We start from the raw sequence: 12,410 nt of genomic DNA on the forward strand, positions 1-12,410 counted from the left end.
CACTTAGATGGAACAAGCAAAACCTTGTGGATGTTACATCCACAGACATCTTATTAAATTAATTATAGATGCAAGTCTGTGGTTACGTCGATATAGCCATGATTCAGCCGTGACTGTTAGTGATGTCTTATATGCAGTACACTCCAGTTACCACTAGGTGGCAGGTTTGCACTGGGACAGAACTGTGGGTCTTGGTGTTTTTCCCTATAAAAGAGAAGCAGTATGAGCCCAAGGTCAGAACACAGATTGACAGAATCTCAAAGTTGATGTAGGACATTGTGTTCTTTCTTCAGAGCTTACAAGCAGAAGCTACCTTACTGAGTATAGACATGTCAGTAAGTGTGATGCATGCATGAGTGTGTGTCGGGCTGTGTGTGTCTGGCTTTCTGCTGGTGTGTGCATGTGTTTGTCGTTCACCATGAGAGGAAACATTTACATAAAAAGTAAGCCTTGATAAATGCCAGAGGTTCTCATAAAAAATCCAGTGAAATGTCAAGTGCCTTTCCCAGACTCCCAGACCCATATCCTCTGGCTAGTCTGACTCTGCTCTGCCTGATAGGGATACAGGGAGCCTGGGATCCACTAGAGTATATATCAGATCCCTCACAGCCTCCTCTCCTCGTAGAGGACGCAGACACCAGCTGGCATATTGATGAACAGGAGAAAAGGTCAATTATATCCTTAAACGAGTCTGATTGCAAATCACCAATGACATCATTCCCGTTAGATGGGGGCTGTCTGAATGGAGATGTGTGATTGGATGGCATCTGCCCAACTAGTGTAGTCAAACAATGGTTGCAGACAGACAATGGTCTGGAAGGAAGCGCAAAGCAACTGTCTCACCTAATAAAAAGAGATCCTAATAAAAAAATCAACCAGATGACAGAGGAGAGGGAGAGGGAAATGAGGTGAGGAAGAGATGGAGGACAGAGAGAGGGACATAAAGCCAAAGAGAGAAAGAGATGAAGAGAAATGGAGAACAGAGAATAGGTTAGCGTGAAAGGTGAAAAGCGATATTATGTGGGAATATACTATGTGATATGTGGAAACATACTGTGTGATATTATGTGTGAGTATACCGTGTGATATGTGGAAACATACTGTGTGATATGTGGAAACATACTGTGTGATATTATGTGTGAATATACTGTGTGATATGTGGAAACATACTGTGTGATATGTGGAAACATACTGTGTGATATTATGTGTGAATATACTGTGTGATATGTGGAAACATACTGTGTGATATGTGGAAACATACTGTGTGATATGTGGAAACATACTGTGTGATATTATGTGGGAATATACTGTGTGATATGTGGAAACATACTGTGTGATATGTGGAAACATACTGTGTGATATTATGTGTGAATATACTGTGTGATATGTGGAAACATACTGTGTGATATGTGGAAACATACTGTGTGATATTATGTGTGAATATACTGTGTGATATGTGGAAACATACTGTGTGATATGTGGAAACATACTGTGTGATATTATGTGTGAATATACTGTGTGATATGTGGAAACATACTGTGTGATATGTGGAAACATACTGTGTGATATTATGTGTGAATATACTGTGTGATATGTGGAAACATACTGTGTGATATGTGGAAACATACTGTGTGATATTATGTGTGAATATACTGTGTGATATGTGGAAACATACTGTGTGATATTATGTGTGAATATACTGTGTGATATGTGGAAACATACTGTGTGATATGTGGAAACATACTGTGTGATATTATGTGTGAATATACTGTGTGATATTATGTGGGAATATACTGTGTGATATGTGGAAACATACTGTGTGATATGTGGAAACATACTGTGTGATATTATGTGTGAATATACTGTGTGATATGTGGAAACATACTGTGTGATATTATGTGTGAATATACTGTGTGGTATGTGGAAACATACTGTGTGAATATACTGTGTGATATTATGTGGGAATATACTGTGTGATATGTGGAAACATACTGTGTGAATATACCGTGTGATATGTGGAAACATACTGTGTGATATGTGGAAACATACTGTGTGATATGTGGAAACATACTGTGTGATATTATGTGTGAATATACTGTGTGATATGTGGAAACATACTGTGTGATATTATGTGTGAATATACTGTGTGATATGTGGAAACATACTGTGTGATATTATGTGTGAAACATACTGTGTGATATGTGGAAACATACTGTGTGATATTATGTGTGAATATACTGTGTGAATATACTGTGTGAACATACTGTGTGAACATACTGTGTGAATATACTGTGTGAACATACTGTGTGAATATACTGTGTGAACATACTGTGTGAACATACTGTGTGAACATACTGTGTGAATATACTGTGTGAACATACTGTGTGAACATACTGTGTGAACATACTGTGTGAATATACTGTGTGAACATACTGTGTGAACATACTGTGTGAATATACTGTGTGAACATACTGTGTGAATATACTGTGTGAACATACTGTGTGAATATACTGTGTGATATCGTGTGTGAATATACTGTGTGAACATACTGTGTGAACATACTGTGTGAACATACTGTGTGAATATACTGTGTGAATATACTGTGTGATATCGTGTGGGAATATACTGTGTGAACATACTGTGTGAATATACTGTGTGAACATACTGTGTGAATATACTGTGTGAACATACTGTGTGAATATACTGTGTGAATATACTGTGTGAACATACTGTGTGAACATACTGTGTGAATATACTGTGTGAATATACTGTGTGAACATACTGTGTGAACATACTGTGTGAATATACTGTGTGAACATACTGTGTGAATATACTGTGTGAACATACTGTGTGAACATACTGTGTGAATATACTGTGTGATATCGTGTGGGAATATACTGTGTGAATATACTGTGTGATATCGTGTGTGAACATACTGTGTGAACATACTGTGTGAACATACTGTGTGAACATACTGTGTGAATATACTGTGTGAATATACTGTGTGAACATACTGTGTGAACATACTGTGTGAATATACTGTGTGAATATACTGTGTGAATATACTGTGTGAATATACTGTGTGAATATACTGTGTGAACATACTGTGTGAACATACTGTGTGAATATACTGTGTGAACATACTGTGTGAACATACTGTGTGAATATACTGTGTGAACATACTGTGTGAACATACTGTTTGATATTATGTATGAACATACTGTGTGAATATACTGTGTGATATTATGTATGAACATACTGTGTGAATATACTGTGTGATATTATGTATGAACATACTGTGTGATATTATGTATGAACATACTGTGTGATATTATGTATGAACATACTGTGTGATATTATGTATGAACATACTGTGTGAATATACTGTGTGATATTATGTATGAACATACTGTGTGAATATACCGTCTGTGCATTTGGAAAGTATTCAGACCACTTCCCTTTTCCAAATTTAGAAACGTTACATTCTTTAAAAAAACATTTTTTACCCATTTTTCTCCCCAATTTCGTGGTATCCAATTGTTGTAGTAGCTACTATCTTGTCTCATCGTTACAACTCCCGTACGGGCTTGGATAGACGAATGTTGAAAGTCATGCGTCCTCCGATACACAACCCAACCAAGCCGCACTGCTTCTTAACAGCGCGCATCCAACCCGGGCACCAATGTGTCGGAGGAAACACTGTGCACCTGGCAAACTTGGTTAGCGCGCACTGCGCCCGGCCCGCCACAGGAGTCGCTGGTGCGCGATGAGACAATGACATCCCTACCTAACCCGGACGACACTAGGCCAATTGTGCGTTGCCCCATGGACCTCCCGGTCGCGGCCGGTTACGACAGAGCCTGGGCGCGAACCCAGGGACTCTGATGGCCCCTAGAAACGTTACAGCCTTAATCTAAAATGTATTAAATAAAACATTTTCTTCACCAATCTACACACAATACTCGATAATGAATTTTTAGCAAAGCTAAAATACCTTATTTACATAAGTATCAGAACCTTTGCTATGGGACTTGAGCTCCGGTTCATCTGTCCCGACTTCCACCGAAGTCGGTTTCTCTCCTTGTTCGGGCAGCACTCGGCCATCACTTCTAGCCAAGTGCATGTGCACGTTTTTTCTGGTGCCCGACGGGTTTTGTACCTATTTGTTTGTTGTTCTGGTTTCCGGTGATTTTATGAATAAAACTGCTCCGTTGATTACCCAGTTTTGCTCTCCTGCGCCTGACTTCCCTGCCGCCAGTTACGCAGTCCCTAACAGCATGTTTCCATTGATCATCCTTGAGATGTTTCTACAACTTGATTGGAGTCCACCTGTGGTAAATTCAATTGATTGGACATGATTTGGAAAGGCACACACCTATCTATATAAAGTCCCACAGTTGACAGTGCATGTCAGAGCAAAACCCAAGCCATTAGGTTGAAGGAATTGTCCATAGAGCTCCGAGACAGGATTGTGTCAAGGCACATATCAGGCGAAGGGTACCAAAACATTTCTGCAGCATTGAAGGTCCTCAAGAACACAGTGGTGTCCATCATTCTTAAATGTAACCACCAAGACTCTTCCTAGAGCTGGCCACCCGGCCAAACTGAGCAATCGGGGGAGAAGGGCCTTGGTCAGGGATGTGACCAAGAACCCGATGGTCACTCTGACAGGGCTCCAGAGTTCCTCTGTGGAGATGGGAGAACCTTCCAGAAGGCCAACCATCTCCACAGCACTCCACCAATCAGGCCTTTATGGCTGAATGGCCAGACGGAAGCCACTCCTCTGCAAAAGACACATGACAGCTCTCTTGGAGTTTGCCAAAAGGCACCTAAGGACTTTCAGACCATGAGAAACAAGATTCTCTGGTCTGATGAAACCAATACTCTTTGGTTTGAATGCCAAGCCTCACATCTGGAGGAAACTTAGCACCATCCCTACGGTAAAGCATGGTGGTGGCAGTATCATGATGTGGGGATGTTTTTCAGCGGCAGGGACTGGGAGACTAGTTAGGATCGAGACAAAGATGAACGGAGCAAAGTACAAAGAGATCCTTGATGAAAACCTGCTCCAGAGTGGTCAGGACCTCAGACTTGGGCGAGGTTCATCTTCCAACAGGACAACAACCCTAAGCACACAGCTAAGACAACACATGAGTCTCAATGTCCTTGAGTGGCCCGGCCAGAGCCCAGACCTGAACGAACATCTCTGGAGAGACCTGAAAATAGCTGTGCAATGACGCTCCCCATCTAACCTGACAGAGCTTGAGAGGATCTGCAGAGAAGAATGGGAGAAATTCCCCAAGTACAGGTGTGCAAAGCTTGTTGCGTCATACTCAATAAGACTCAAGGCTGTAATCACTGCCAAAGGTGCTTCAACAAAGGGTCTGAATACTTATGTAAATGTGATAGTTTTTTATTTTTACGAAATAAATAAAAAACAGTTTTTGCTTTGTCATTATGAGGTATTGTGTATAGAGGGGCAAAAACTATTTAATCAATTTTAGATTAAGGCTGTAACGTAACAACATGTGGAAAAGGTGAAGGGGTCTGAATACCTTCCGAATGCACTGTACAGTATATATGGGAATAAATATACTGTACCAATGCAAGATCTGAGGTTGTTTCAATGAGAGAACAAATAACATAACGTAATGGTATCAGATAATAATATACTAATAAGAGTATGAACACAGTGAGAACTATCTGGCTACAGAGGACAGTCTGAATGGATAGTGTGATCCCCAAAGGAACTATTTTAAGTGAAGTGATCTAAAATGGTGGAATTGGGTTGTTTCTGTAAAAAAGAAAAAAGCTATTACTAATTTAGAGTGTCTCTTACTCCCCTCTCCATCCAAACGAAGATGGCAAATTACATCAAAATGAAAACTGAAAGGCAGAAAGATATATAAAGGGAACTCTAGGACAGACTGATAGGGAGGCGCAGCAGTCTGTCACACTGTGTTGATTTTTCTACTGATAGGGTCCTTCTCCTGCAGTCACACCCAGACCTGGGCTTAAATACTACTTGAAATATTTCCAATATTACTACTATTTGTTTAAGCCTGCCTGGAGTGCCAACGGTTTACAATTTTGCGACTATTCTATTGGTTCCCTTGTACCAGGCAAGCTCAATCAAGCCCAGCTAAAGTAATTGAAATGATTTCAAATAGTATTTGAACCCAGGTCTGGTCACACAGCTGGGTAATTGCTGAATAAGGGATAATGATTTGTCATCATTCCACACCATTAATCTGAGCATGGAGCCATACAAACCAGTGGCACTCTGTGTCTGCATCAATGATACCACTGGGTGGGTTGTGGAATAGCGAGTAGTAACAATGCTAATTTAAGATGCTGTATATTACATGTGACAGGTTCACTGTAATATCATATGTATTGTGGGAGATTCAATCTGTTGGCTAGTTTTACAGCTCATCTATAGTGTGGGTAATGGGAGGTGGATCAGATTACCCCCCATACTAACACACGCTCGCACGCAGACACAGAATGGCTCACCTGGGACACACAGACACCTGAAGCTAGTGCCCACACTGCGGCAAATCCCGTGGGCACAGGGGTTGAGGGCACAGAAGTCCACCAACTGGGCACAGGTCGGGCCGGTAAAGCCGGCGGCACAGCTGCAGCCAAAGCCCAGGCCGGGACCCTGGGGAAAGCAGCTCCCGTTGTTGTGGCAGGGGCTGGAGGCACATGGGTCCACCCTCTGTTCACACATACTGCCCTGATACCCTGAGAGAGATGAAGGGAGAAAAAGAGTGAGTGAGAGGAGCGAGAAAGAGAGAGCGGGGGGTGGGGGCATCTAGTCTGGTGGCAGGAATGCTGTAGGGTTCTGGGAGTGTGAAGGACCCCATTGTGGGTGTTGAGGTGGCTCTGTGGACTCACTGGGATGTAGCCTACAGCGTCTGTTTTGCCTTCACACATACACAAACCCGTCCCCAGTCTCCCGCCCACAAACAAACAGGCACTGTTCTTCAACACAAGCCAGCAAGCACATACTTAAAGACATGCTCCGGTACTTTGGCGACTAGTAAGTATTTTTTAAACATCCTGCTTTGGGCTGGATGTGTCCATGTGTAGTTCATACATGCATAATCTATGAGAAAGAAAGAAAATCATCTGTCTGAGACACACACAGAAACCCAGCGACTCCAGCAGATTATTCCTCCCTCTCTAAGGTGACAGTGAGATAATGTCCATCAGTCTGGGTGATCCTGAGTCCTCCCTGCATCAGGTAAATGAATCAGCAGACCCTATCTTCATCAGCCCGATGAACTACACACACTTACACAATCACTGACACAATCAACATGCTCCTGGGTTATATTGACTGTGTAACACACACAGGCCAACACACATACATAGGCTGACACAAAGTGCTCACACACTCATATACACACACACACAGTCTCTTCACAATAATGCAGTCTACTCTCTGAGCTACCATGGCGATGATCCTGATAAAAACACCATTCTCCTGAGGAGGGAGGACAGAGGGGAGGGTGGGGTGGAGAGAGGGGAGGAGGGAAGCGGCAAGGAGGGCACCTTGAGAGTGGCAGAGATTGTGGCAGCGATTACAGAAGGTGTGACAAATTGGAGGTTTGATTGAGGGTGACCTCAATTTATGATCAGTCTTTCTCATAAGAGCATCAGGGTGTAGAAGGCTAGTGGGAGTAGAAAAGCCAGGTCAAACCAGGTAGACTGCAGAATTAGACGTTTGCCCAGGTCCCCTGGACGTCGGGAGATACATTCAATACCAGTCACTAGGGGCAACGTGAGCGCCTGTTACCATCGAGCAGGCTCACGGCTTGCTAGCGCGTTGTGGATGGAGATAGAGGTCTTAAAGGTCCCGAAGAAAAAGGTCCCATGTAAAAAATAAAAACTTTAGAGTGACTAAAATATCACACAATATTTTGGGGGATAGAAATGCTCACACTTTTAGAAAAATGACTCTCTCTCATGGCCAACAACCAGGAAGTTTGAAAAGACACCCTGAGTGGGCAGGGAGTTTATATTCATGAGCTTGCCTTGACTTACAGCTCTTTGAAATGCCTATGTCAAGAAACTTGAACACAGTGAGCAGTAAAATCATCTCAAGCTAATTTGGTGATATACAATTAACTCAAACTACATTAAAATTGCATCACTAGCTCGGTTTCCATCCAATTGGCGACAAATTATCATGAGAATATTCAAAGAAATGACCAGTGGTGTGCTTCAACCAAATAGACTTGTTGCAGAGAAAAATCAGTATGTGATGACATAGTGAACACACAAAGACATGTTTCACTTAGGTTTTCATGTACCGGATCAAAATCTACAGTTCAATATGTTTTACACTCTACCGATAGTTTGTGTCAGAAAAACGATTGCTTTAAATAGCAAATGTGCCTACCTGGGACTGGGCACCTGCGCTCTAGCCGACAGCTCGCAGATACAGTGCAGGTAGGCTGTGTGAGTACAGTAGGCTAGTCTACATGATGAGATTATTATGGATAAGAAGGAAAATATTTGTATTTGTCAAATGGCAGTCAAGCAGCGATCATCATGTCACCAGAATAAGACCCTCGATATTTATTGGAAAGGAGCATCAAGATCACCATGCACTTTCACCACCCTGTTATCATAACTAATAACATCTGTAGACTAATAAACTGCATGGTGTAACGACGTTCGTCTGTTGTATGAAGAGAGTCAGACCGAAATGCAGCGTGTAGGTTACTCATGACTTTAATAAATGAAAACGGTACATGAAATAACTGAAATACGAAAACAACAAACGAAACGTGAAACTAATTACAGCCTATCTGGTGACTACTACACAGAGACAGGTACAAACACCCACAAAATACACAGCGAAAGTCAGGCTGTCTAAATACGGTTCTCAAATCAGAGACAACGACAAGCACCTGACTCTGATTGAGAATCGCCTCAGGCAGCCAAGCCTAACTAGACACACCCCTAATCAGCCGCAATCCCAAATAATACAAACCCCAATACGAATACAACATATAAACCCATGTCACACCCTGGCCTACCCAAACATATAACAAAAACACAAAATACAATGACCAAGGCGTGACAGAACCCCCCCCCCCCTAAGGTGCGGACTCCCGGACGCACCTCAAGAGCATAGGGAGGGTCCGGGTGGGCGTCTGTCCATGGTGGCGGTTCTGGCTCGGGACGTGGACCCCACTCCATTAATGTCCTAGTGCCTCCCCTTCGCGTCCTGAGATCATCCACCTTCTCCGCCGACCATGGCCTAATAGTCCTCACCCAGATCCCCACATAACTGAGGGACAGCTCGGGACAGAGGGGCAGCACGGGACAGAGGGGCAGCTCGGGACAGAGGGGCATCTCAGGACAGAGGGGCATCTCAAGACAGAGGGGCATCTCGGGACAGAGGGGCAGCTCGGGACCGAAGCAGCCCGGGACTGAGGGGAAGCCCCGTACTGAGGGGAAGCCCGGTACTGAGGGGAAGCCCGGTACTGAGAGGAAGCCCAGTACTGAGAGGAAGCCCAGTACTGAGAGGAAGCTCAGGCAGGTAGTAGGCTCCGGTAAATCCTGGCTGGCTGGTGGAACTGGATGATTCAGGTTGTCTGGCCGATCTGGCGGATCTTGGCAGACTGGCACTTCTGGCGGATCCTGGCAGACTGGCACTTCTGGCGGATCCTGGCAGACTGGCGACGCTGGGCAGACTGGCGGCGCTGGGCAGACTGGGAGCACTGGCGGCGCTGGGCAGACTGGGAGTACTGGCGGAGCTGGGCAGACTGGGAGCACTGGCAGAGCTGGGCAGACTGGGAGCACTGGCCGCGCTGGGCAGACTAGGAGCACTGGCCAGGCTGGGCCGACTGGGAGCACTGGCCGCGCTGGGCCGACTGGGAGCACTGGCGGCGCTGGGCAGACTGGAGACTCCGGCAGCGCAGGAGAGGAGAAAGGCTCTGGCTGTGCTAAACAGGCGGGAGACTCCAACAGCGCAGGAGAGGAGAAAAGCGCTGGCTGCGCTGAACAGGCGAGGTGCACTGGAGGCCTGGTGCGTGGTGCTGGAACTGGTGGTACTGGCTCGAGGACACGCACAGGAAGCCTGGTGCGGGGAGCTGCTACCGGAGGACTGGTGTGTAGAGGTGGCTCTGGATAGACCGGACCGTGCAGGCGCACTGGAGCTCTTGAGCACCCAGCTTGCCCAAGCTTACCTGGCTCGATGCCCACTCTAGCCCGGCCAATAGGAAGGGCTGGTATGTGCCGCACCTGGCTCTGCACCCGCACTGGAAACACCGTGCGCTCCATAGCATAACACGGTGCCTGCCCGGTCTCTCTAGCCCAACGGTGAGCACAGGGAGTATGCGCAGGTCTCCTACCTGGCATAACTATTATCCCTTCTAGCCCCCCCCAATAATTTTTTTGGGCTGCTTTTCCGGCTTCCAACCGCGTCGCCGTGCTGCCTCCTCATAACTGCGCCTCTCCGCTTTAGCCGCGTCTATTTCATCCTTGGGATGGCGATATTCTCCCGGCTGCGCCCAGGGTCCTTTTCCGTCTAATTCCTCCTCCCATGTCCAAATCTCCAAGTGGTGCAGCCTCTCCCACTGCAACTGCTCTTCACGATTCACAGGGAGAGTAGGCTCAGGTCTGACTCCTGACTCAGCCACTCTCTCTCTGCGCTCTCCCCCATTACTTTCGGTTTTCGCTCTGCGTCGCCGTGTTTTCCTTTTTGACTCCATTAGCCTGTAGCCCTCTTCGCACTGCTGAAGCGAATCCCAGGCGGGCGCCTGCACTCTCTCTGGGTCGGCCGCCCACCTGTCGATTTCTTCCCACGTCGTATAATCCATGCTTCTGCTGTCCATAACGTCCTCCTTTAGCTCCTGCCAGTTTACACACTGCTCGGTCTGTGAGTGGTGGTGGGTGTTTCTGTAACGACGTTAGTCTGTTGTAAGAAGAGAGTCAGACCGAAATGCAGCGTGTAGGTTACTCATGACTTTAATAAATGAAAACGGTACATGAAATAACTGAAATACGAAAACAACAAACGAAATGTGAAACTAATTACAGCCTATCTGGTGACTACTACACAGAGACAGGTACAAACACCCACAAAATACACAGCGAAAGTCAGGCTGTCTAAATACGGTTCTCAATCAGAGACAACGACAAGCACCTGACTCTGATTGAGAATCGCCTCAGGCAGCCAAGCCTAACTAGGCACACCCCTAATCAGCCGCAATCCCAAATAATACAAACCCCAATACGAATACAACATATAAACCCATGTCACACCCTGGCCTACCCAAACATATAACAAAAACACAAAATACAATGACCAAGGCGTGACACATGGTTTCCGAGTCTTAGTGGGAGGGCCACACACCATATCATCACGTGACTCTAAGTTTACTTCAATACAGTGGCGAATAAAATTAAAACATTATATATATGAGAGATTTTGTTTTTAACACATGAAAACACATGAAGCTTGTCTTTATGTCTTTTTTTGGGGGGGGGTTGCCTGTTAATTTTCCATTAATACATGTCACATGTCATTGTTTGCAAACAATGTAAATATATATATATATATTACACACACACACATAATTGAGTTAATAAAGCCATGTACAAACAGGCAGCTCCAAAATGCAGGTGTTACAGCCTAGCTCAGTGCTTTCTGTGGTGGTGGGGCAGATCAGCAGAAAATAGGAGCATTGTACCGTGATTGGCTCAGAATTAAACTGTGATTGGCTCAGTGTTCTGTCACTCATGGGGACACTACGTCACCCGCCTTTAATAAGAGTAGACATCAAGAATGTGAGCCCTTTGTGTGCTGCCATCGAGTTACATTAGAAGTGCCCTTCCAAGAAGGCTCAAGGTCATTGGCCACAGATAAAATTACATCCAATCTACAGTAGCTTTGATTGGACTGATCAAGTCAACATCTTACTTTCAAAATCTTAGCTAGCAGTCATCATCATAAATCAAGACGACAATCTACAGGCAAATCCTTTTCAATCCTTGTCAAATGAAGAGAAATAATGAAGAGAAATTATAGATAAAACGTATCGGTGCTCATCGACCATAAACATTACACAAGTTGAAAATCGCAAAGTGAGTTGATTGGAAGGAATCGGTGACGGTAGCTAACCGCAAGCATATCAACTGGGAAGTCAGACTGGGAAAATACGTTTTGAACAGTCATCCAACTCGGAACTGTAAATCTTTGATGACAATTTTCCATGAAGCACTGCCTCGCACAACAAGGCGAGTCCAAAAATGTATTGTATGCTGCTGCATAAATTATGTAATATGCCAGGGAGATATGGTCAGCCGTATAAGCAGTTTTTTTTAAGGCAGTAAACGAGGCTGAATGAACTGTTTCGCTGCCAGACAAGGCTCTGCTGATAGCCAGC

The 12,410-nt window shown here is 44.8% G+C and overlaps 1 protein-coding gene across 1 annotated transcript in view; it reads right to left on the reverse strand.

Moving 5' to 3' along the window:
• Positions 1-12,410, reverse strand: part of LOC123992880 (delta and Notch-like epidermal growth factor-related receptor) — an 80,175-nt gene that overhangs the window by 3,621 nt on the left and 64,144 nt on the right. Inside the window, exon 8 of the mRNA XM_046294487.1 lies at positions 6,517-6,747. Within this exon, the coding sequence (XP_046150443.1) occupies positions 6,517-6,747 (231 nt within the window). The remainder of the gene's footprint in view (positions 1-6,516; positions 6,748-12,410) is intronic.

This window comes from Oncorhynchus gorbuscha, linkage group LG13, assembly GCF_021184085.1.
Source record: "Oncorhynchus gorbuscha isolate QuinsamMale2020 ecotype Even-year linkage group LG13, OgorEven_v1.0, whole genome shotgun sequence".
Classification (NCBI taxonomy): Eukaryota; Metazoa; Chordata; class Actinopteri; order Salmoniformes; family Salmonidae; genus Oncorhynchus; species Oncorhynchus gorbuscha.